The following is a 25,360-nucleotide window of genomic DNA, read 5'->3' as shown; positions in this document are numbered from 1 at the left end:
CCGAGTGGATATATACTTAAGTAAAAAAAAATGTAGTTGGTACTTTAGTCTCTACAAAAGCTCTCAAACACTAATATCTGTACTTGTACTTGAGTAATGAACATCAATACCTTTTGACACCTCTGCAACTAAAATCACACTCGCAGGGGTTTCAGGCTGCATAAAATTTTCTTCTCTTAAGAGCCATGAATAATCAAAACGGGGCTGCACTTTTCCCAGTAAGTTACATGTACATTTAGTGTAGACATTACATGCAAAATAAGTATGTGATGTTGTTACGAGCTGTCATGTGGCCTCATTCTGAGGAGGGAGGAAAAGTTTGCTTGATGGATTTTTGTTTTGTTTTCGCAAAGCCTGTTAAATGTCAAAAGCGAGAGGCGGGCTTGACTGAATGGAGAATGACTTCATCACCAAAACTGCCAAGATAAAAAGAAAGCTAAGCTGCAACAAGAAAAATTTAGGTAAAGTCAGTGACAGAAATGAGATGGATCATCAATTCGTTATTTTACATGAAGAGTTTACACTATCGACCCCATTTTATAGTAGTGAAGGGGAGTGCAAATTGATCCATTCAAATTTGCTTGTGGTAGAACCTCTACCGAAAAATGCTCAGATGAATTTCAAACTCCACATTCACTTTATGGAGTAAGCACAGTACATTATGTTAATGCTATACATAATAAATGAGCAAGCCAGAACTCCTGCATGACGAGTGAGCCTAAATTTTGCATGGTCAGTAATGGTAGTCAAAAGACCGTGTCAATTGGGTTAGGTGCTAATTGTGACCACATGACTGTTATGGATTAGTGTGGCATTCGCTTGAACTTTGTCAAATAGTGAGTCAACTATTGCTTGGTCATTCATAACCGTAAAGCATTTAACCCTAACTATTAACCTATCAAGAATTCAGAAAGACCTTCAATGACTACTCTTACAGTGGAAGTACAACACAGTTTTAAGACTTCTTGGGGCTAAATTTGTTTGTTTATTTGTTTGTTTATTGAACATAAAACATATACAGTAATAATTTGACAGAAAATAAGGTAGATAAAAAAGTAAAAAGAAAGAAATCACTCTTCATTCAACACAGTTATTATGTTCAAGGGAGTAGGATGAAGTAAAAAACTTATCTAGTCCTACCCCGTTATGTGTTTATATCTACTAAATCATTTTTATATCAATCAGAAAAGAAAAAGTAAGAAGTCTCCATTAAGGCTCATACTTTACCCTTAACCGTGATATTTTTACAACTTTTGGTTTGTATCGGGATTATATATATCCTCACCCTGGCACGCTTGTGTCAATTTTCTCTTGTATTCATAATGGATTTTCCTTTAATGGATAATGGATAATACCTTTCTCTATTTATCAACTTAGTTCTGATTTATCATTATATTTAATGTTTAGAATTTATCATTTTAATTCTGAATGATGTAGGTTGTTTGTACAATTTTTTTTTTAACTCAGCAAGCGATTTACTCATTTTCAGGTCCGTTTCGAGATTATCCCACAGATTAACACCTTTGCTAGATACACTTCTTTGCTTGATGTTTGTTCTTGTTTTGAGTTTTTTGAATAAGTTGGTACCTCTTAATTCATAGTTGCTTTCTCGAATTTCGAAAAACTTCTGAATGTTTTGGCAGAGCAGGTTATTGTGTGCTTTGTACATTAATTGGGCGATTTTAAAGTCAACCGGGTCATCAAATTTCATCGTATTTAATTTGATAAATAGTGGATTTGTGGGTTCCGTATATTTTGATCTATTAATAATTCGAATTGCTTTTTTTGTAGTTTGAGAATAGGGAGTGTGTTTGTTTTGCAGGCATTTCCCCATATTTCCACACAGTAGGTCATATATGGTACCGGTAATAATAATGAAGTGTATAATGTGTACAAAGATCTCTTATTTAGCACTTCCTTAGTTTTGTAGAGACTATTTTTCTTTTTACGTTATCGATATGTGGTTTCCAACATAGTTTTACTAATCCGAGAAATTTGGTTTGTTTAAATTGTAACACTTCAAGTAAACCTTTGAGCATGCTAATACTGTATGTTCCAACTTGTTCATACATTTGGGAGATACTTGTTGATGGACAGGTTTCTTTGGGCTTGAGCCTGTGAAAGCCCTCTATTAAAATGCTCCAGTCAATAACAGTCCCTGACAAATTGAGGCAACAATGCCCCACACACAGAGTAGGCAAAGGAAAATAACAGCCAGCAGGAACCCACTCAGAGGACGTCAGACACAGACTGTTTTCTTCCAAAAGTAACACTGAGCATTATGAGGTTTATATATACACACATAGTAAAACTGAAGAACTATACTATAATAAAAACACCATTGGAAGAAAAGGTTACTTGTGTGTGTGTGTGTGTGTGTGTGTGTGTGTGTGTGTGTGTGTGTGTGTGTGTGTGTGTCTGTTTGACCACAGCTTATCTACCACAGTCATAATCAGCACAGTTCTAAAATAGTTAATATGCAATCTGTATTTAATGGGTTCATGAAATGCTTATGACCTTCTGAGGACAAGCGGTCTTGAAAATAGGTGGAAGTAATGCATAGACAATTACCATTTTAAATCAGGCAGAGGTGCGCCAGGTGGATGATGACGGTCTGCTTCGTTTGTCTGATGTTGTTTACAACATACTGGCGGATGATGTGACCAGCCCCCACCTTTGAGAGGGAGTACATTCCCTTCATTGTCAAGTGTATTCTGGTCTAGACACAGTTGTAAATGGGGAATAAATAGGATCGGAGGCCAGAGAGCTGTGTAGAAGATTGCTGCATTATCCTACTTTGTCTGATGTAGTTTTCCAAGTACTGTAACTGCGCAACACACAATTGATTTCCAAAGCACCGCCTCCCCTCTCAGCGTTATGCCCATTTTGTGTGCAGTGCGGCTCAGACCTAATGGACATATATACTATGCCATAACACTTGTATTCATGTTTGTTTTGTCAGACCACATTCCAAATCACAGCAGATCGGAAATGATAGTTGGTTAACAGGTGGTGTTTTTACAACAACATAAAAGTGTCAAGGGCAGTCCCCTTGCTCATGCACTCATCCTTCCACTTTCAAACAGAGACATACGGATGGCAATGATCTGGATTGTTGTGATTGTGCAATAAACATGTAGTGATTTTTTCACAAAAGATAAAGAAAGCATCAAAACGTGCTCAGACCAGAGAAACATGTGCCACAGGTGGATGTGAACTTGCAAAGTCTTTTTAAACAAGTTTTTAAAAAAGGGAATATCGGTTTAAGATCAGATATTAAAACTAGTGGCTATCGCAATGTACAGACAATGTACAGAATGAAGGCACCAACAGTGTATGGGAGTCCACAGTCCACACCTACCGGGACTACTACATGAAGCCTCTGGAATCCAAGTATACACACTCATATTACTGAAGACATGATGATAATGACTTTATGGAAATGGGCACCATAGTCAGTGTGTTGAGTTTATATCACGAAACCACATACATCCTAGGATTTATGACTGGGAGTCATACTTGGTATTTAAAGCCATCGTAGGCCACATAGGGTGGCACAGTGGTCGACTGGTTAGTGCGTCCGCCTCACAGTGCTCAGCTGCAGCGTTCGGTTCCGGCTCTGGCCTTCCTGTGTGGAGTTTGCATGTTCTCCCGGTGCCTGTGTGGTAATCCGGTTTCCTCCCACATTCCCAAAACATGCATTGCAGGGTTACTGAGCTCTCTAAATTGTCCCGAGGTATGATTTTGAGAGTGAATGGTTGTGTGTCTACGTATGTCCTGCGATTGGCTGGCAACCAGTTCAGGGGGCTGTCCCCTATCTACTGCCCAAAGACAGCTTGGATAGGCTACACTACAGCTTGCCCGCGACACTTGTGAGATTAAGCGGATTAGAAAATAGGTGGCATGGATGGATGTAGGCCTTATGTAGTTTTGTTTACTGACTACCACAATAGCAGATGCATGTCTAAATCTGTGGACGCTTATTTTTCAACCAACAAGACTTCCTTGCTGGATATTTCACCCCTTGGAGGCAAACTATGAAGTACACAATTATAGTTTGGGCCTTCATAGCATTCTAACAGTTCCCTGTGGTGACAGGCTGCACATAAACGCTGTTGTACTGTTCTGTATTCCCATTTCTACATCATGACATCAAAGACATGAACCACGGGTTTTGCCACCGTTTTTATTCTTTTCCCTAATGTTACCTTGACTGCCACATTACTGGTCTATACCATTTTAATCTTCTTTCATGTCACTGTGATCTCCTGAGGAGATCGTATTATATATCATCTATTTAACTGTATAATGAGCTGGTGCATTTCCAAAAAAAGAATCCCAGTAATAATGTCAATAGACTGCTGGTACGAGAAACAATATTCAATGCAGACAGAGACGTAATTGATTCCAACAGTGAGTGTATCATAAACAATAATAAAGCTTTACAATTGATGTATGAATGAGGGCAGCTTGCTGCTTCCATCAAAACAGGGGGCCCAGGTTGGAAAGTAAATAATTTCACATCAGCCTTGGAAATCAAACCCGATTTTCCTCTAAAATAATAGATCAAGGAATCAGATCAATATTTGGAACGCTGCCCCCTGTTTTATGGATATGAGCCATCAGCATTCAAGGAATCAGTTGGGTCATTAAGATGAGGGTGATTAAACGGAGCGGGGCCGTTACGTTGTCTGTTCACTGGATTATCAATATCTTGTTGTACAAAGTACAAAAAAACATCAGATAATGTTATAAATTCAGTGAATTTTAAACTGCTAGTCAGATAAGCATGACAGGAAAAATAATTCTAAAAATAATGTCCATTAGGCATATGATCACAAGATTTGTGTGCATCATAAGGTATTATTGGCAAAGGATAAGTGGTTCATATCAATGGATGGATGCTTTGTATGTTGAACACTTGTAATATGTCAAATGTGATTTAGTTTCACAATACAGTCCTGACTTTTGATTTTTACTTTTGAGTTCTGCACAATAAATGTTCACAAAATTACAGTTCAGCGAATCTGTTTTTTAATCAGTTTCTGTCAAAATAATTATTTTTTATGCTTCCTATATAGATTGACATCTATATTTGTGCAAAAATGTATAAGCTAGTGTGCTCCCGTTTACATTTCAAAATTTTATATAGCAGCATTAGTCATTGGATACGGGTCTGTTTAATGTCACTTCAAAATAAAGTGGAAAAAAAGCTGAGCAGTCAAAGTGTGTTGTATCTATATATTTTTTAAATAGAATAACTGAAAATATATTGTGGTATATTGTTATTGGCCTATATCAAAGATTTTTTTCCATAGCCCTCCCGCATGGGTGCTGATTGGATCCGGAGGACATTTGAGATTTAAATACAGTACAACCTTCGACTTTTCAAGGCAGATTGTTGTTTTTTGTAGCTGTGTTAAGTACCAACAAATTTTGACTTGAAAACTAATTTGTCACGTTTTACCTCTTTACCAACACTCCGCATCTGGTGTCAAATGAATCATTATTTTGGAATCCTTCTTAAAATTCATTCTGATCAATTTGTATTAGCACTAGTCATTTTGGCATCTTTATATGGTCACTGTAGCTGGGGGTTGCGGTTAATTGACTTGATTAGATGCCTGTTCGAACACAAAGGTATTGGTAAACATTGTGTCCTTATTGAGCAGCTAAAGAGAGTCATATTTCTCTGAGGAGATCCATAAGGAGCTCTCTATTGACTGGATATTGACCTCACATTCATCAAGGGGGAAGAAACATGGTCTCAAAGGCATAGGCCACATTTTCTGTGTCACCTCCTCCACAAGGTCATTTATGTCATATTTTAAACTTCATTTTGTCTGTAAGTGCCCAAAACTGTGAATACTCATTCATTCATTCATTCATTCATCTTCCGAGCCGCTTGATCCTCACTAGGGTCGCGGGGGGTGCTGGAGCCTATCCCAGCTGTCTTCGGGCAGTAGGCGGGGGACACCCAGAATCGGTTGCCAGCCAATCGCAGGGAACACAGAAACGAACAACCATTCGCACTCACACTCACACCTAGGGACAATTTAGAGTGTTCAATCAGCCTGCCACGCATGTTTTTGGAATGTGGGAGGAAACCGGAGCACCCGGAGAAAACCCACGCAGGCCCGGGGAGAACATGCAAACTCCACACAGGGAGGCCGGAGCTGGAATCGAACCCGGTACCTCCGCACTGTGAAGCCGAGGTGCTAACCACTGGACTTCCGGGCCACCCACTGTGAATACTGTAAATATAAAATAGTTGTGATTCACATTCTATTGTTATATAATAGTACATTAATTGCAAAACACCAAACTACATTTTGTACGATTAACATTTGACATATTGTATGCAGGCATGTTGTATGCAGTGGAGTGTTGTGGTTCACATCACTGCCTTTCATGCAACTGACCTGCGCTCCATTCCTGGTCAATGATCCATTCACGATCAGCTTGTGATTGACTGGTAATTAGTTCAGGGTGCACCCTGTCTCTCAGGTGATCCAGAACAGGACAAAAAAAAAGAAAAGAAACTGCATGAACAGATGGCAATGTAGTCATCCTTTCTCTTCTTGCTCAACCTATGATCTGAATTTCCTTGCAAGACTAATTGCAAACAACCTACTCTGTCTTTTGTCTCAAGGTCCAATTAATGACCTTTCTTCATAAGGTGTTCCTTCCATTTGTAATTTCATTTAAAGCATTGTACTTGTTCAGTACAGACATAATCTATGGTATTGACCTCATCTCAGAATAAAACCGCATATATATTTGGGCTGTCAAATATAGCAAGTGACAAAATGGCCACGCCTTGAGATGGATAAAAACAAGTGGATTTTGCTGATAAATTCACATCCCACGAAGGAAACATTAATCGGAATACCATATAAACTCTCTCTCTCTCTCTCTCTCTCTCTCTCTCTCTCTCTCTCTCTCTCTCTCTCTCTCTCTCTCTCCCTCTCTCTCTCTCTTTCTTTCTTTCTTTCTCTCTCTCCCGAGCTCCCTCGCTCACTCTCTCTCTCTGTGTAGGACGGTGTGTGAAGACCTCTTTATGAATGAACAAAAAATAATATGAAAGTTGTGACAAATCGCCCTGAAAAATACGTTTTTAATAGTAAATACCTTGAGCTCCTGCCATTTCATTTCACATTCAAGATTGTTTTTTAAATATCAATGTAGCAAGATTGAACCACGTATTACGGAGAAGCCAAATCTTCATGCATTTTACTGTACACTGAAAAACAAAATGACTTGAATTTTGGTGACATATTATGAACATGTGTGAAAATGTTTGAGGAACACGGTAAACATTTAAGACATTTTAATTATGTGCAACCGATTTATATGTTGGAATTAAGTACTGTAAATCCAAAAGATTTTTTTCAGTTGCGTCGTCCATTTTGCACGTTGTTAATCTTCCACTGCCATCTAGTGACTGATTTTTTTAAAGGAAAGAGTTGATCCCAATACATTCTCATTTATAATTCTATTTACACGATCTGTCCCAATTTCAAATAGCAATAATAATAATAACAATAACAACAAATATAATACGGGCGTTTGTTTTAAATCGATAAGAACAGACGCTCGTTAAAACTGCAGACCGATGTAGAAAATGGTACAAAAACAAACAAACAAACAAACAAACAAACAAACAGACAGACAGACAAACAAACAATAACGCTAAATAAAAAAATTAATAAGGAAAATGTCTGGCCAAAAATGGCCACCAGTGTCCCACCATTAAAAAAGGTCAGTTAAATCTAACAAGGCATGAGTGTTATACACGTGTAAAAAAATCCTAATCATTTATGGATGACGAAGGTGTATAATTATTATGCGCCATATTATTAATATGGTGACATTTGGCGACTTTTGCGCGTCAGTGTTTTTCTCCCGTTCCACATCCGGAAGCATAGGCGACGGATATGACGTCATACGTATTGACGCGTCACCCAAACGGTTCGGCGCAAAATTCAAACACTCGGTCGTGAGAAAGCCCTTGTTGTTTTTCGACTTTTATAAATCTTCCCTGGATGTGACACATTTCATCATATTTTCAGCAAGTATAATACATGTTATGGTAAGGTTTACGTCGATGTCCATGCCCGTTAAACCGCCTGCTATATTTTAACTTTGCGTTCGTGTTTGCAATGCTAAGTATAAGCATTGTTATTATGCTAAGGCTGTTTACGAAGTCACGGTGCTCGCTAGATTACATTTTAAATGACAACGTAAGTGATTTACCTTGTCGTGGTTTTCCATTCTGCTGAGTTAAAATACCACGTAGGTGCATCTAAGTACAAAAAATGTGGCAACGGGTGAATATGATAACCTATATCATACGGAGCAGGTACGTAGTAAACATAGTAAAAGCACTATGTTGTCTGTATTGCATTTAAAAGGAAAGATCGACCTTATGAATGCAATCACCTCTTTTTCTCATTCAATGAAAGCAGGTAAGTGTGGAATTTCAGGATATGCGTTGCAATGCAAAAAAAAATAATGGTACCACCCAAATTGTGTTTGTAAATAGACGTATACTTTTTGGTAGCAGCACACCAATAATGCACTCTAAGCATTAATGTAGACCTTATGAACATATTTATATTTGTAGAAGTTGCATCCTACTGGACATATGGTATTGTTGTGCTGTTAGAATAGTTTCTTATTTGGATTCTACCTTTAATCAAGATGAGTGCAGCCACCACACCTGTCTCTCGGGTGCGACAAGGATGGACATCGTCTATGAAAAACAAGGGCCTATCACCAGCGGCCTGTAGCACACCTTTGCTTGTGGCCTTCCCCGGCAACGATGATGAGAAGGAGCGACGTCATCGCAGACGGTCAAGAGTAATTGACCTTCAAAGTGCTACAGATTCCTCTTTAAACGACTCTGCACCACACAGGTATATTGTTCCATGTAACAATTAGTGTGAAGGAATCTCCTTTCCTCATGGCTCAGGGTGTTTTACACAAATCAAATGATTTTTCTTCTTCTTTTCAGAAAACTGTATTTTTTCCATGTACGCTTGCACGCTTTTAGATTACAAAAACGTTAGGTCATATTAGGTAAATTCACTGCTTCTCAATTATTTTATGCAAGGAAGAAGAAAACATTTTTGCGTAGCCAACTCACTGCCGCGACTATAAATAGTAACATTTGTGTAAAAAATGGAGTATACCTATTACATAATACATAACATTGTGTCCTTTTTCACTGCACGTCATATGCTCGGTGAAAAATACTCCTTGCGCGCACGCTAACGATGAACCGCACTGCCACAACACTGTAGTGAATGTGCAATTACATTTATAGTATAGCACAATTTTTTTTCCCCAAGGTTCACAGTCACGTCCCCCCATCCACCAGGTTGCCCCGCTTAACTATACGATGAACAATTCAGGTAATTGAATACTCTACTCGAAATCACATGCGTCAAACTCAAGGCCCGTCCACCAAATTTGCCTGCCACATCATTGTATGTGGCCTGCTAAAGCAAAACCTGTGACTTAACCTCTATAATAATAATAATAATAATAATACATTTTATTTATAAGGATCTTTCAAAACACTCAAAGACACTTTACAAAAAAAATAAAACCACAGATAAAATTATAAATATTAAAAGAAGAAATTAATTTAAATTGAGGATGCGATTTTGAATACCTTATTTTCCACACTAAAAGGCGCACTGGATTATGAGGCGCACCTTCAATGAATGGCCTATTTTGTATTTTTTTTCATATATTGGATGCACCGCATTATAAGACACAATCTACAATGCATCCACTAGATGGAGCTACGCTCAACAGAATGATGAGATGTCAGTAAAACCTATTTAATAAAGCAGCCACACAGTTCACTTAACCAACAACAAGTTGTAACATTGACTCGTTAACATTGAACTCTCTTGCTGCTGCTCTATTTCCGTGTTCAACTGCGTAACTCGTTCACCTTAAGTTTGAACTCTGCGTTGTAAGCATGCCTCTAGCAAGGAGCCATTTTGGGGTCGACTTATTACCGTAATAACCACACACAAGGCGCATCGAATTTTCAGGCGAGCTGTGAGCTTTTAAGAAAATTGAAGGCTTTTAGTGCGGAAAATACGGTCGTTGAGTTTTGAGATGGGATTTGAATGTGGAAAGAGAATCAATATTACGGATGTTGGGTGGAAGTGAGTTCCAGAGTTTGGGGGAAGAGCGTCTGAAAGCTCTGCACCCCATCGTGCTGAGACGGGCAGAGAATACACAGAGGTGGAGGGAAGATGAGGACCTGAGGGAATGAGAGGGAACTGAAATTTGACGACAAATAAGGGGGGGGCAAGGTTATGTATGGCTTTAAATGCATAGAAAAGTATTTTTAGGTTGATTCTAAGTTTAACAAGGAGCCAGTGGAGCTGTCGGAGGATGGGGGTGATGTGATGATCCGGGCTGAAGAATTTTGGACCAGTTGAAGTTTATGGAGGAATTTGTGATGGACACCGAAAATAAGTGAATTGCAATAATCAATACAGGAGGTGACGAGACTGTGGACAAGGATAGCAGTGGTGTGAGTGGTGAGAGAGGAACAGAGACGATTTATATTACGTAGCAGGAAATATGCAGACCGGCTTATGTTATTGATGTGGGAGTGGAAAGATAGTGAGTTATCGAGGACGACACCCAGGCTCTTAACCTGAAGGGAAGGGGGCACAGTGGAGCTATCAATTGTGAGGGAGAAACTGTCGGCTTTGTGTAGGGTGGAATTGGTACAGATGAGGAGGAGTTCTGTTTTCTCGTTGTTAAGTTTGAGGAAGTTATGGGTAAACCAAGATTTGATTTCTGAGACGCAGCATGAGAGGGAGTGAGGTGGGAGGGAGGCGTCGGGTTTACTGGCGAGGTAAAGCTGGGTGTCATCCCCGAAGCAGTGAACGTGTATACAAAAATTATGGAAAAGATTGCCTAAGAGAAGGTAGATAATGAAGAGGGGTCCTAGGACAGAGGCCCTCCATGACCCCGCTCAAATCTGTACCGAAATCTTTAATTGTCAGGTGTAATCAATAATAATGTGGAGATTTTGCAAAAAGAAAATTGTAAACCTTTTTTAACAAAAAATTATCTTTGACTTCTGATTTCACAACTAGTAATCGATCATTTTGTTGTGTATTATGTAATAATACAGTAAGATGATTAAGCATTAAGCATCTATGTCTCCTGTGTTGTTCTGTATTATTTTGTCTTTTTTTTGTGTTAACTTTTCTTTTGATAGCGGCGCGGACACCCTCAGCGGCTCCTCTTTTTTTATGTTGAGAGGGAAGAAATTTCATCTGTGCTGTATGTTACACATACAGTACATTTGACAATAAAGCTTATCCAATCATTTGGTTTGACTGTCATAATGACCCTGTGAGGGAAGCCCTAACTACAAAATGGCCTGCGACCAAAATTAGTTTGACACTCATGCTCTAAATTGTCTTTACATGTGAATGGTTTGTCTGTGTGCCCTGGAATTGCCTTGCGACCAGTTCACAATGTACCTTGCCTCTTGATCCAAGTCAGCTGGGATAGGTACCCCTTTTTGTGGTATAACCCAATAATTATTTCAAGCATTTAACGTTACCGTCTTTTTCATGTTTTTATGATGCAACAAATTAATGATAGAAAGGCCCAACTGTACTTTAAATTTGTCTTATTTAGAGTCAACTGCACTTTGTGCCTTAATCAGAATCCATTAGTTATTCTGGAGCATTAAAATTCCATGTTTTTGGTCTTGTTTAAATGATTGGTTGCTATCACATGAGTTGCACAGAAAGTGTAGATTGTTTACGAATTGAAGAGTTCAAAACTGTGTCCAGTGCCACAGGGACACCCGCTGCTGTGCCAAAGTTGTCCAATGCTCAAATCTCAGAACATTACTCCACCTGCATCAAACTCTCCACTGAGAATGTAAGTAGAGCATATTTTTGTGCAGACCTGAAAATATACGAATTACAGAGAAATCACAGAGCATTCATGTTATTATCACTAATGCACAGTTTGTCTCTTTTTGATAGAAAATTACGACGAAAAATGCCTTTGGTTTACATCTTATTGATTACATGGCTGATATTCTTAAACAGAAAGATTCAGAGCTTACAAACTTCAAGGTACAGTATGTTGGAGGTTTGGCATCTTGTTCTTGCTGCTGTGTGTTCAGGGAAGCCCCTGATCTTTAATGTATACAACGGTGTCTATCTTTTGATTACTGATGTACACCGAAGAATTTAGTTACATCTGCTACAAAAGTATCGCAATACTGTACTGCTGTGTACTCAACTATATCTCGAGAGTTTCTATACAAACCTTCCTGGTACAGGGAGGCAAAACATGATGGCTCATAATGAAATTTATAACTGCGTGGTCCATGATTCCTGGAAGCTTGATGGTCAAAAATCAAATCGCCTGATTTATATTAAAAAAAATGAACAACAACATGTCTGTTTACCTGTGTGTAATGCCTCAACATTAATGAGGTTCTCTTATTTACGGATGTAGGCTGGCGATGGGCGCCTTAAGTGCTGGAGAGGGCCGCAATTTTCCATCAGTGCTACTTTAGGGTCGCGTAAGACCTCACACTTCCTAAATAGGGTTATGACAAAATACTGTACTGTATATGCATATGTGTAAAATGTGTGCGCTTAATATGTTCAATTTTTCCTAATGCATTTCTCAATGCATGTGTAAAAGCTCCACTATCCTGAACCAACAACAAAAAGTTTGAAACAAACAACAAAAGTAACCACACACAGTGATTTTCTTTCTTTCTTGTATTGCCATTATTTGGGGTATTTTACAAATTTTCTGAGACACCTCCAATAATTGTATTGGTTTGTTAAAGTAACAAACAAACTACATAAATAAATGTTGATGGGTTGTTTTATTTTTATTTATGTATTTTTACTTTTTTTTTTTTTGTTTGTTGTTTTTTTTTTTTTTTTTTTTTTTCATTTACAGGTGGCAGCTGGTACACTGGATGCCAGTACCAAGATCTATGCTGTCCGGGTGGATGCGGTTCATGCTGATGCTTACAGAGTACTTGGTGGCCTTGGGGCTGAAACCAAACCCGGAGAAGGTCAGAGCCTCATTGCTGTGATTGCAAGCATTGTGAATTGTTTCGAAATAACTCCCCGCATAACTATCTGCTTGTGATTTCTCTCATATTTTAAAATGTAAAACTTCTGACTGGTCGATGTGTGCAACTGTAGACAACGGATTAAAAGAGGAAGAGGAAAATGAAGCCGCTGAGGTCACTACCAAGCAACCAAAGAAGAAGAGACCCCCGAAGAAGACTGTGGAGCAGAACCTGAGCAACTTAAATAGTGCTGAGTCCGAGAGGAAATGTGAGGTACTGTCATTTCTACTGAATTTGCCGGCATTTTAAAATGGCCTTCATAATTGAAGATTTACCTTGACCAGCAATGACCGCGGATACGCTGAAATCTGCCGTTTTATTTCTTAAAATGATCATTTTTGTGAATCGTCTAAATTTTTAGGGGGGGGGGGTCCGAATACCTTATCGTCGAGTTTTCCCGAGCTCTCCCGATCAGTCTTTCCATCTTCCGATTGTAAACAGCTCTGCGATTGGACTTGTATGATGTCTTACTTGTTGTGATTGGTCGCCCTGTCCAGGTCTTTTCCACTTTTTTCATCACTAGCCATTGCCATCCCTGCTTGACTCTCGTGCATGTATTTATTAAGTCTGTTTATTTTGAGTTACTATTGCTGCAGAACAACCCACATACAAAGACTGCTGTTGTAGCATAAAATGTTTGCTGTTAAAGCAGAGGTGATATTGTTTGGTCCCAGTGGCCCTTGTACATTCCATCCTGTAGACTTGGGCCCCCTGTCTCCTTATTTGAAATCAACGGTCTCAAACTTGGGCCTTAAACTGGACAGTGATTTCAAACTCGATCGGCAAATTGGTGCCGTTGTTAAATCCAGCTTCTTTCACCTTAGACAGCTGGCCAAAATAAAACCTTTCCTCTCACATGAACACTTTGAGACAGTAATCCATGCCTTTGTCACATCCCTGCTCGATTACTGTAATGCCCTGTACTTTGGAGTCAGCCAGTCCTCCATTAAGCGCCTTCAGCTGGTCCAGAATGCCGCTGCTCGCCTCTTGACTGGTACTCGTAAGAGGGAGCATATAACTCCTACTTTGGCATCCCTTCATTGGCTCCCCATTCATTTTAGAGTTATTTTCAAGATCCTCCTCTTTGTTTTCAAATCTCTAAATAATCTCGCGCCACCTTACCTCTCTGAGCTCATCCGCCCCTACACACCTGCCCGTCGCCTCAGGTCTGTGGACCAGTCTTTGTTAGAAGTACCAAGAACCAAACTGAGGCTCAGAGGGGATCAAGCCTTTTCTGTTGCTGGTCCCTCTCTCTGGAATGACCTCCCACTGAACATTCGGCAAGCCTCCTCGCTGCCCATCTTTAAAGCCCTCCTCAAAACCCACTTGTATTCTTTGGCGTTCGACTCAGCATGATTTTACTGCTTGGTGCTTTCTACCGCCTTTATTACCATTTCGTCTTACTGTTTATTGTATATGTTAAATCGCTCTATGTACAGCACTTTGTATGCAGCGATGGCTGTTTGAAAGTGCTCTATAAATACTGTTGACTTGACTGTTGACTTGACAGAGTTGTAGGAAAATGTTGTTTGAATTCTTGTTCATTTATTGCTGACTTTATTAATGTTGATGACTGTTATCAAGCCCTAATTTTTTTTAAACTGCACTTTTCACATCCTTTTGGAATATTTCGCTTTTAAATTAAAAAAATAATAATAATTTTCACAGAACCACTCATGGTAATATTGTTATCGAGATACGGCACAGCTGTATTATGAAGGACAAGACTTTACTTTGCCGTCTAGGAAAAGAAATTGAAATTTTCAATTCAGACAAGCTGTTTGCAGAGCAATATCAATTTATTTCATTACAAGTAAGTTGAGCTAAAGATGCAAGATGTTACAGCGAGAAGCCGAAAGGAAGGGAAGCCCAGTGTATCAAGTGAGTTGTTTGTAAAATCAGATACTGGAATATTTGTAAGACCACATTAAATAGTTAATTCTCCAAAATTGCTGCTTGTCTGCATTCTCATCATCCATTTCTCTCACAAATAAACTAACCCTGTAGTGCTTTGTGCATCAATTAATTGACTTTTTTTGTTACCTTGACAAGTTGTAGTCTGGTTCTGTTTTTCAAACAATACATGTTTTGTTGCAACACAACTTAAGATGAGAGGAACTATTGTCTGCTTCCTTGATTGTCTCACACTTCTTTCAGTCATAAATCACTTGTGTTTGTAAAATCGCCGTTGTGTTTCTGTGGATCATAATCGTTAACTTTCTTTGGCCTGGCTGTTATCCCTCCAGGTAGACCCCATGTTTCATCGCATGGCGTCGTCCTTTGATGAGAGTAGCACAGCTGGGGTCTTCCTGTCTGTTCTCTTCAGTGAAAACAGTCGCTGTGAGCTGCTCTTTCCATCCCACATGACCCTTCTTCAGTCTACAACCTCCTACTCTCCCCCACCTGCTATGGCTGTCCTTACATCCCCATTCATGGGTAAGACAGAAGAAAAAAAGTCCTAACTAGTATCCTAAGTATGTCTTTGTTGTTCGCGTATGTATTTGCTGCGTTTAAAATGTTGGGGAACATATGGTTCAAACATCTCCCACTGAACATTCTGCAAGCCTCCTCGCTGCCCATCTTCAAACCCCTCCTCAAAACTAACTTGTATTCTTTGGCATTCGACTCAGCATGACTTAGATTTGTTCTTGGTTTTACTGTTTGGTGCTTTCTACCGCCTTTATTACCGATTTGTCTGACTGTGCATGTTAATTTGCTCCATGTACAGCACTTTGTATGCAGCGATGGCTGTTTGAAAGTGCTCTATAAATACTGTTGACTTGACTTGACTTGAGACAGTGATGTTCTTCTGACAGCTGGGCTGCAGCAGTGTCAGGAGAAAAGTGACATCTGCCCCTCTCTGCAGGACTTCTCCTTCACAAGGTGGAACCCTGAACAGGTCTGAGATTATTTTGACTTTGATAAGTAAGCATTGGCTATCAGACTATTGTAGTTGTAGTTTGCAATCAAGTTAAAGCGCACTGCTCACTACAATCACAATAATAAATGTGGTTGACATCAAAGACTTATTCTGTTACCTGTCATCATTTGTCAATGTATTCTGCAATTCTTATTAGTTCTCGCTGCTACGAGCTGCCATCTGCAATGCACGAGCCACTTAAAACAATTTGATAGCAGACCAAACTCTTAGACCTGGTGAAAGCAGGGTAGCTACCTGCTAAGTTAATAATTTTCTTATTATTATTGTCAGATTTGCTGAAAACAAACTATCTGAACTATGATCACTTTTGAGGGGAAAGTTTACACATCAAACCTGCAAATTTGATTCAAGCGTCATTGGCATTTGTCCCCTTTCAGACAATGAACCAACTTTTGGAGAAAATGAAGCAGGGTGAACACGTTTTTGACATCAATGCTGAGCCTGAACCCGAAGCTGATGAAGAGGACTATCCCGAATTTGATGGAGACTACGAGGAGGATTTGGGTGACTGTGAGGAGGGGCTAAAGGAACATAAATACGGTTGTGAGGCCTCGGGTTCTAAAACAGGACGGTGAGAACGACAAGCCAGCATTTTTGTCTTCTACTCAATGTAATATTGATGCTTTGTAGAATTATGTACTGTAAACGTTACCAGTTGTAAGGAGATAATTTCACCAGAAACATTTCTTCTATGAAAAAAATCTCATGCACTTTCTCTGATCTTCTAGTGATGTGATACCAATTGGAGAGGGAGATATCGCCACGATGTGTCTGCAGCTGTCCACTCAGCCCAGGGAATATTCGTATTTTAGCCCAAGGACAATGGCCACGTGGGCTGGACCAGGCTACTGGCAGTTCAAGCCAAAACACAAGTGTAAGTCATTTGAAATGAGGGGAAAAGGAATTGTCCCCATAATCTTACAGTTATGGGACCAGACATGGCCTAAATTTGTTGTTACTGGTAGCTTGCAACTATATATGAATGCAAAGCTATGATGGCCAGTCCCTCCCACCCCCTCCAGCCCGCCCTGACAGCACTTGGTAGCTCCTTCAGCCAGAGACTGTTACACCCGCGCTGCAAGAAGGAGAGATACCGACGCTCGTTCCTACCGACTGCTGTCAGGCTGATGAATAAAAAATAACAATCATAATAATAATAATAATTAAATTATGTGAAGTAAAATTGTAAATAGTACTGCGATTTATCCATTGTGTTCATATTGTATTTAATTGAAAGATGTTTGTTGTTTGTTTGTTTGTTTGTTTGTTTTTTTCTCTTTCTCCTTTCTTCTTTCTACATACATTCTTGCTGCTGGAGGCTGTAAATTTCCCCAGTGTGGGACGAATAAAGGATATCTTATCTTAAACGTCACACCAAGCGCGGATAAACAATGAGATAAATAATATAAGACAATCTTATTTTTGCGTGCTTAACAAGCTTGTATGGTGAAACAATTTCATAATTTCCATTATCATAGCTCTCAATATTGCATTAGTTTGTTATTTTTATGGATGAGATGCTCACAGCACAGAATAACTACTTTTTTATTCTTCCCATCAGTGGACCACTTGCCTGACAAGGAGACACGGAAAAAGAAGCCCAAAAAAGCCTTTGAAATAGACTTCAACACCGACGTCAACTTTGATACCTACTTCCGCACCACAAGAGTAACTGTTTTCTTTATACAGTATCTTCATAACAAATGTTTGCTCTCAAAAGTCCATTATCACTTATAAAATGTGAACTACATTGATGAGGTATATAATTGTAAAATAATAATAATAATAATAGATTAACCCTATGGAATTGCCTGGATTTTTCCATACCGTACATTTGTCATTCAATAGACAACCAGTTTTCTTCAACTAATACCACACGATTAATTATGTTTCTATGTTTTTACTGAACACAACATGAAAATGTCACAGGGCAGGGTGGAAAAGTATGCAGACTTTTGGATTTATTAACCGGTTTGTAACACCTCAACCAAGCTTTTTAGTTGCAAATCACATGCACAACAGTCAGTCGCCCCTCCACTGTTAAGATTCCACTGCCAGGCATATTGTTTTATGTTCTCCTGCAAAATGTCTTGATAAACTTGGGATGATAGCAATGCACCCAGGCCCTGAGGTACAAAATAAACCCCAAACCATGTCGCCTCCACCATACTTAACAGTTAAGATTGAAGACTTGATTGTGGTGCACTGTGGCATGGCAATTTTCCAAACGGATGTTGGAATAAAAATAACTCATGCAACTTGAATCGCAAGCAAGTTAAGATATCCAAATTTGGCCGTGTATCTGTCTGCAACACATTACTCATCATCGCAAATAATGTGTAGGTTTTGTTGTAACTACAACTATACTGTACTACTGAATCTTCCCGTTGTAGGCTGCCACCACGATCAGCAAGTCTGCGCTCAGTTCCTGTAACAAGAAAACAACTCTCCCAGCAGACTTCCAGTTTACACCAGAGACTCTCTCCCAACTCACTCTTAAACCCTCCATATCGGTGAGACCATACTGGCTGTGCTAGCCAACAGATATCTTATTTACAGCCAATAAGTACAAGCGTGTGTGTGTGGGTGTGGGTGTGAGTGTTGGGTGGGCGGGCGGGCGGGTCGTCGTGCTCGCTGAGTGGATTTAAAAAAAAACTAAAATTCTTGGCTGGATTTCTTTAAGTTTACCCCTCCTGTATTCGAACTTCCCGTTTGACTCTTGAATCCCATTGCAAAACATAGTCTTTTCAAATCAAGTCAAGTCCACTTTATTGTCAAATATGCTTTACGTGCAACATACAGCACAGATGAAATTTCTTTCCTCTTAACCCCAGGAGAGAGAGAAGCTGCTGCGGTTACCCGCACCGTCATCAACGAACAGTTAACAAAATACAGTACTGTAATACAACACATAATAGTCATGCAATCTTAACCCCTTTTTTTGCATACACTTTGTTGTTTGAAGCCGTTGTAGATGAAAGAGGAGAGAATCAAAGTATCCTTTCACCAGTGGATCAGAGACGTCATGCTGAAAAAGTGTACATGTCTGCTACATGCAAAGTTTGAAAGCAAACAAGAAGCTGTAACATCCAATGACAAAAAAAGAGCTTGACTCACATCTCCAGTCCCATGTAAATAAATCTGCTTCAATTCCAAGCGGCGACTCTCAGTTCCACATACGCATCTGCGTTGATGCTCCTTTCTTCTCATCGTCAAATCCACAATCCATCCAGCCGCAGACTGTCCAACAGCACTAACATTTCCGCCGAACAAAACGGGGCTGTGAAAAATGCTGCCCATTACAGTTGCAAAAAACACAGGCGTCTTGGGGCTGTCAAGCACCGACAGTCAAATGGTGCCGACATTCCGCCCAATCAAAATCAGTGCTAGTACACGCATGCTGCCTAGAAGGCGCAACCACCAAGCACAGATTCTTCCTCTTTGAAGAATTTCATGGCTAAAAAACGCTGAAAACAATCCACATCAGGTCCACACGACGTAACAACCAAGAACCTTGTGACAAAACACAAAACAAAAAAGCACGGCTCTTGAAGAGCACTTGCTGACGGCTGCCTACTTGGGCTCCATCTTAAGGGGGAGAAATAAAATTGACGGATTTAATAGCATTCTTATTATTTTAAACATGATTCAGCTTTTTTCCACCCATTTCTGTAATAGATTTTAATTATTAGTAGCACCTGAAAATAATATATTGAGGTGTATTTTTTTTCATTTGTTCATTTGTTTTTTATAGTTATGTCAAGAAGCCCAGAAGAGGTTGTCTGGAGAGCTTGGAGAAGGCATTGGCGACTATGACTACAACAATCCAAACGATACAGCCAACTTTTGTCCAGGTCTTCAGGTATGAAGTCCCATTTTGATTTTTCTTCTCTAAAAAGTACCGTGAAGTTCAGATTGAAAGCAACAACTTTTTTTCCCCTTACCTTGAACCCTGCAGGTTTTCACGCTTCCATGAGCATCACGCTCTCGCCTAATTTTAGCTTCTCTTAGACACACCAAAACAGTGTTTTCTGTTCATGATGTTTGAGGACCTCCATGTTGAAGATTAAATATTCATACTTTTTAATCAAATCTGCAGTCATTGAAGCATTCAAATTAGTATTTTGCTCTGCTGTGCTCAAGCGCACACGTGAGACATTTTTCGTGCACATTTTGTGGCGTCACTAGTGGTTTCCTCGCTTCCATTTTATGTCATGCCTAAAACGTGAATATTTTTTGTACTTATTTTGTTGTGGCTCTAGCAGCTTATTTGCTTTTATTTTACTTTGTTTTATTTCTACTGTCTTTGTTTTTAATGTTCTATTGTTTGTTGTTGCATATGTGATCTTATGTACAGGTTCGTTCAATCAACTGAATGTCATGGTCATACAAGAAATGTGACCGTGTGCAGTGATATACAGTATAAATAATTCATGTTAGGGTCGTTGACGGTTGTCTTCCTACAACAAACGAACCATAGTGTTCAGTCTTTACCCATCATCCTCTTCAGGCTGCTGACAGTGACGATGAAGTGGAAGGGTTTCCCGACTCTGACGATACACAACCTTCAGGAGAGAGTTTTCCATTGCCCTCACAAGAAGGGATCTCGACTTATGGCGATGGAGATCTTGTACCTGAACCACAGAGAGTATGTTGTTTTCAAGCATTTTCTCACAATAGCCCTTACCAATTTCGTGTTGGCCTACGGTTTCACTTTGCAGAGGTCAAATGGTCTGAAATGTTTATATCAGGATCATATTAACCAAGATAAACACGCTGTCACGGAGTAAACCCGCAAAAATACAGTCGCGCCCTACAGAGTTCATTTATTTTGACTTACGAGCACAGATGTACAAGTATGGTGGCAGTGAACACTTTACAATAGCAATACAGTAAGCAGTAGTGTGTCAAATAGTGAACAATACGGTGATTCAAAAATGCACTATTATGTAGTGCTATTTTTCCTCATTGGAATAAATTAGAAGACACACATTACAACATTTTTTGAGTGTTGTTTTCGGACAACTTTTGGTAAGAATTAAGGATGCACCAGTACCACTTTCAATTAGACCAGTTACAAGTGTAAATACTTTACAGCAGCTGCCAATTCCATGCACCTTTACTTGATCAGGCTATTATGTCTTGCGGTTGTGATGAAAATGTTTTCATTTTAATCAAAACATGTTCCAAAACACAAACATTTCTTGAACATTACCTTTCACTCAAATACATCACTTTTTTGAAGAACAACTTTATCATTTCGGACATTTTAATATCCAGCTGCATGTTTTCCCCAACAGTCTTACCACACAGTTCTCTTAAATCTACCCTCTAACAGGAGACGTTTGAGTTAGGTGTCTCAGTCGCAACACTAGGGGCATTTTGTGAAATGAGAACATAAGAGATGAAGAACACAACACACCAGATTTAATATACAAGTCACAATGATATGTGAGGCCTCCCATTACCAGTGACAAACCTTAAAGTGTTGTGATAAACAGTGTTTAAAGACTGATGGCATTTCAGCAAAGCACTCATAAACAGGACATCTCCACAGTAAATAAGTGGCAGAAATATTGCAGACACAAGCAATTTACGGGCTCTAACTGAAAAACAGTGTTTGTTGCGATACGAAAACCCAACTTCCACCCAGCCTGTAACCTAAATCAGCGATGTGTGCTTTAAAAGAAAGCTCACGCTGCAGAAGGAAACCCAGAGACTAGCTCTATTGATCTTCCTTGTTAAGTTAGAATTGTCGGTATATTTTGTTGTGCCTCATTTGTATCCAATTTTTATACATACGGTGGGGGAGGGGAGGGGGGGGTAGATGTGTATCAAATCTGAATGGACACCAATAAATAAATAAATAACCCACAAATGACTGGAAGCTATGAAATGAAAACAAGGCTGTTGGAAATAAATCGTTCCACTTCATTGGTATTGTAATGTATTGATGTACCTGTAAAGATGCATGAATCAGTCTAAGACAAATTATCAACTAGTCAAATTTTGTTTATTTCGCCAAGATCATAGGTGCAACTGCTTACAAATTCTAACTGTAGGTGAAAACACAATAATGCTGTAACTAGCACACAGAATGTTAATAAATTGTTTTACATATCTTTGAAGGTCAACAAGATTGAGCTCAATTATGCTAAGACAGCCAAGAAAATGGACATGAAGAGACTCAAGAGCAGCATGTGGACTCTTCTAAGTGAAAGCCCAGAGGTAAATTATCCTGATATATTGCCAATTTTTCTTTCATTCATTCATTCATCATTGCATGCAACTTTTGGATTTTCAGCTTGACCGTTTACCATTGTGCGTGTATATTCAATTGGTTATGTTTGACTATTTTTCATTGTAGGACGTGGAGGTTACAGAGAAACCTGAGGTTTGTGAGGAAAAAGTCTTCAGCCAGACCACAAAGACCTTGCTTCAAAGGTAACATAACAGACCTATGACACAGCTTACCTGCTTTGAGAAAGGATCAACACCGACTGACTAGCGGTTCACAAATTACTCAGTGTGTATTAGTCTTTAGTTGAGTGATGACATGGATTAATCTGAACTTGTTTGCACAAGGCACAGTGGGTGACTGGTTAGTACATGTGCCTCACAGTGCAGAGGTGCAGGGTTTGATTCTGGCTTTGGCCTTTCTGTGTGGAGTTTGCATGTTCTCCCCGTGCTTGCGTGAGTTTTCTCCGGGTACTCCGATTTCCTCTACACATTCCAAAAACATGCATGGCATCTTAATGGAACACTCTAAATTGTCTCTAGGTGTGACTGTGAGAGTGAATGATTGTTGGTTTATGTATTTCCTGCGATTGGCTGTAAAGCAGTTGAGGGTGTAACCTGCCTACTGCCCAAATTCGGCTGGGATATGCTCTAGTACATCCACAACCCTCGTGAGGAATAGCGGATGAGAAAATGGATGGATGCAGGGTTTGTTTTTGACTCCGGCCTTCTTGTGTAGAGTTGGCATGTTCTCCCCGTGCCTGCCTGGATTTTCTCAGGGTACTGCGGTTTCGTCCCACATTCCAAAAACATGTGTGGCAGGTTAATGGAACACTCTAAATTGTCCCTAGGTGCGACTGCGAGTGTGAATGATTGTTTGTTTATGTGTGTCCTGCGATTGGTTGTCAACCAGTTCAGGGTGTCCCCCGCCTACTGCCCGAAGACAGCTGGGATAGGCTCCAGCACGCCCGCAACCCCTGTGAGCATAAGCGGATTACAATTGGAAATGGTTGGCTGGTTGGATGGATGGTTTGCACAGCAGTAAAAAAAAGAATAGGCACATTACTGTCAATAATCTGCCTTCATGTCATTTAAATCAGAACCATTTGAATGTATTACTAAAGACTGAAACTCTCTCCTGGTCTAGACTACCCACCACAATGGCTCAGAACCTGTCAATACCTTTGGCATTTGTTGCTCTGCTCCATCTTGCAAATGAAAAGGTGAGTATGACCTTGTGATGACTCGTTTTACTGATATAATTTTGATTTTCCATCATTCCTGAGATTTTTTTTTTTACTGCATTTTGAGGGCATTCGTCCGTGTTGTTGCATTAGAGACTATAGATCCTGTTTCTCGCGTGGTGTTTTCTTCAGAATAATTATGGTCTCATGACGTTTGACACGTTGCGTTTGAGTTATTAACACGGCCTATATACACAACAATGGTCTGAACAATGCACAGCCATGCTCTCATCTTCAGAAAGTTTCAACCATTTTCACGTTTTGAAGTACTTAAGATGGACAGCAGGGATGTAATTGCCCCAAAATTTGGCGTGATGTACATGACTGAAGGTTGGACATTTTTTGGGTTTCTTCTGCCTTTGGTAAGGCCCCGAATTAGCCAAGACAGTGATTTTAGGGCTGTTCATTTTTGTAAAATATTAGTAGGCATAGTACAACTGTGTACACTATGTCAGCCTGAAAGACGTCTGTACCGGTCCTGTTATTGCTGGTTCCTGCTCCGTTCTTTTCCTTCTCCCCCAATAAAACCACCACATCTTTCTCCTCATCCCCCTCACTGCCACTACCATGACTGGAGTCACCCAGTTCCTCACTAACATTCTGCTCGTGACCTTCCATGGTTTGTCTTTCGGAAGAAAGAAAATAGGGAGTCTCAAGACGAAAGACAGCACATTAGACCAAGTCAGCAAGCAGAGTAAAGGGGAGGGTTGGTGGGGAACAGAGCAAAAAGCGTCCGACTTTGCCGAGAGCCAGAGCTTAATATTGTAGTTCTTTGGCCTGGAATGGACAGGCTGTTTAGGATTTGTCCCCAACTTCCCAAGTACCATCAAAGCCCCCGTTCCAATATGACAAACGTATTGATGTTTTTCTGTATGTTCCGTTTTTGCAGAATTTGGAGCTGGTGAAGGTTGATGACATGTCAGACATCATCATCAGGCAAGGCCATTGAGAAGAAAAGTATTGGCGTATTAAATGTTTTAAGTCGAGTTATGTTTTTCTATTTTTTACCACACCTCCGCTTAATGTGTATATGTCGTGTCTCTCAGCTGGCTTCCATAGATTTCAGAGAAATGTAATCAGATTGGATGGCATGTCGCAATATGGAAAAGTTGTGTTTTTATTGTTTTTGTGATATTGTTGAGCAATATCTATATTTGCTCATTTTTATTTTGTTTGCCCATTGGACATTGCTGCTCTGATTTAAAATATAATAAATCAGAACTCACTCAACAGTAATTCTGTAGTGTTTTTCCCCACATAATATACTTACTCAAGTCATTATTTGGAGAACTACTTACTTTGATTTGAGTCATATTCTCCTAAAGTATGTAACAGGACTCTTACATCACGGCAGGGACTGCACCAACTTGTGTAGGCCTACCTGTAAAAATAACTAAATTTTCAAGCAAACATAGAATGTCGTTGCCTTATTTTAGCAAAAGAGCCCTTTTAAAATGTCCAAAATCTATCTTTCAAAAGTCTGAACAAATGTTAACATGGTAAGTGGGATTTTATTATCGTTAGTAGACTCCCGCATACTTGCGATTCGGCACCAGCAGATTCACCTGTCTGTGGATTTATTTTTTGCAAAAAATGTTTGTGTTTTTTTTTTTTTGGTCTCAAATCCTTTTCAATTGCCGCCCATTGTGAAATCTCAAAATAAATTTAACATTCTTAAGATAATTAACAAAAAACGGATGACTTGGAACGTCCCATAATGATGATAGCAGAAGCAATGAAACAATGATTTGGTTTTAGTCGGGACTCAAGACAAGC

The 25,360-nt window shown here is 39.5% G+C and overlaps 1 protein-coding gene across 1 annotated transcript; it reads left to right on the top strand.

Annotated features, from left to right (window-relative positions):
* Nucleotides 1–7,941: 7,941 nt before the first annotated feature.
* Nucleotides 7,942–24,820, top strand: ncaph (non-SMC condensin I complex, subunit H). The gene is made up of 17 exons (XM_052068230.1): nucleotides 7,942–8,918; nucleotides 11,847–11,937; nucleotides 12,045–12,137; nucleotides 12,985–13,102; nucleotides 13,236–13,375; nucleotides 15,409–15,598; nucleotides 15,979–16,061; nucleotides 16,481–16,674; nucleotides 16,832–16,977; nucleotides 17,665–17,771; nucleotides 18,497–18,616; nucleotides 19,858–19,965; nucleotides 20,614–20,751; nucleotides 22,233–22,331; nucleotides 22,471–22,547; nucleotides 23,488–23,563; nucleotides 24,474–24,820. Exons 1-17 carry the CDS (start codon nucleotides 8,704–8,706, stop codon nucleotides 24,531–24,533), a joined length of 2,055 nt encoding a protein of 684 aa, XP_051924190.1. The 5' UTR covers nucleotides 7,942–8,703; the 3' UTR covers nucleotides 24,534–24,820.
* Nucleotides 24,821–25,360: the final 540 nt, after the last annotated feature.

The sequence above is a fragment of the Hippocampus zosterae genome, chromosome 6 (genome assembly GCF_025434085.1).
Source record: "Hippocampus zosterae strain Florida chromosome 6, ASM2543408v3, whole genome shotgun sequence".
NCBI classification, from domain to species: domain Eukaryota; kingdom Metazoa; phylum Chordata; class Actinopteri; order Syngnathiformes; family Syngnathidae; genus Hippocampus; species Hippocampus zosterae.
This window is presented reverse-complemented; position numbering and strand designations above follow the sequence as displayed.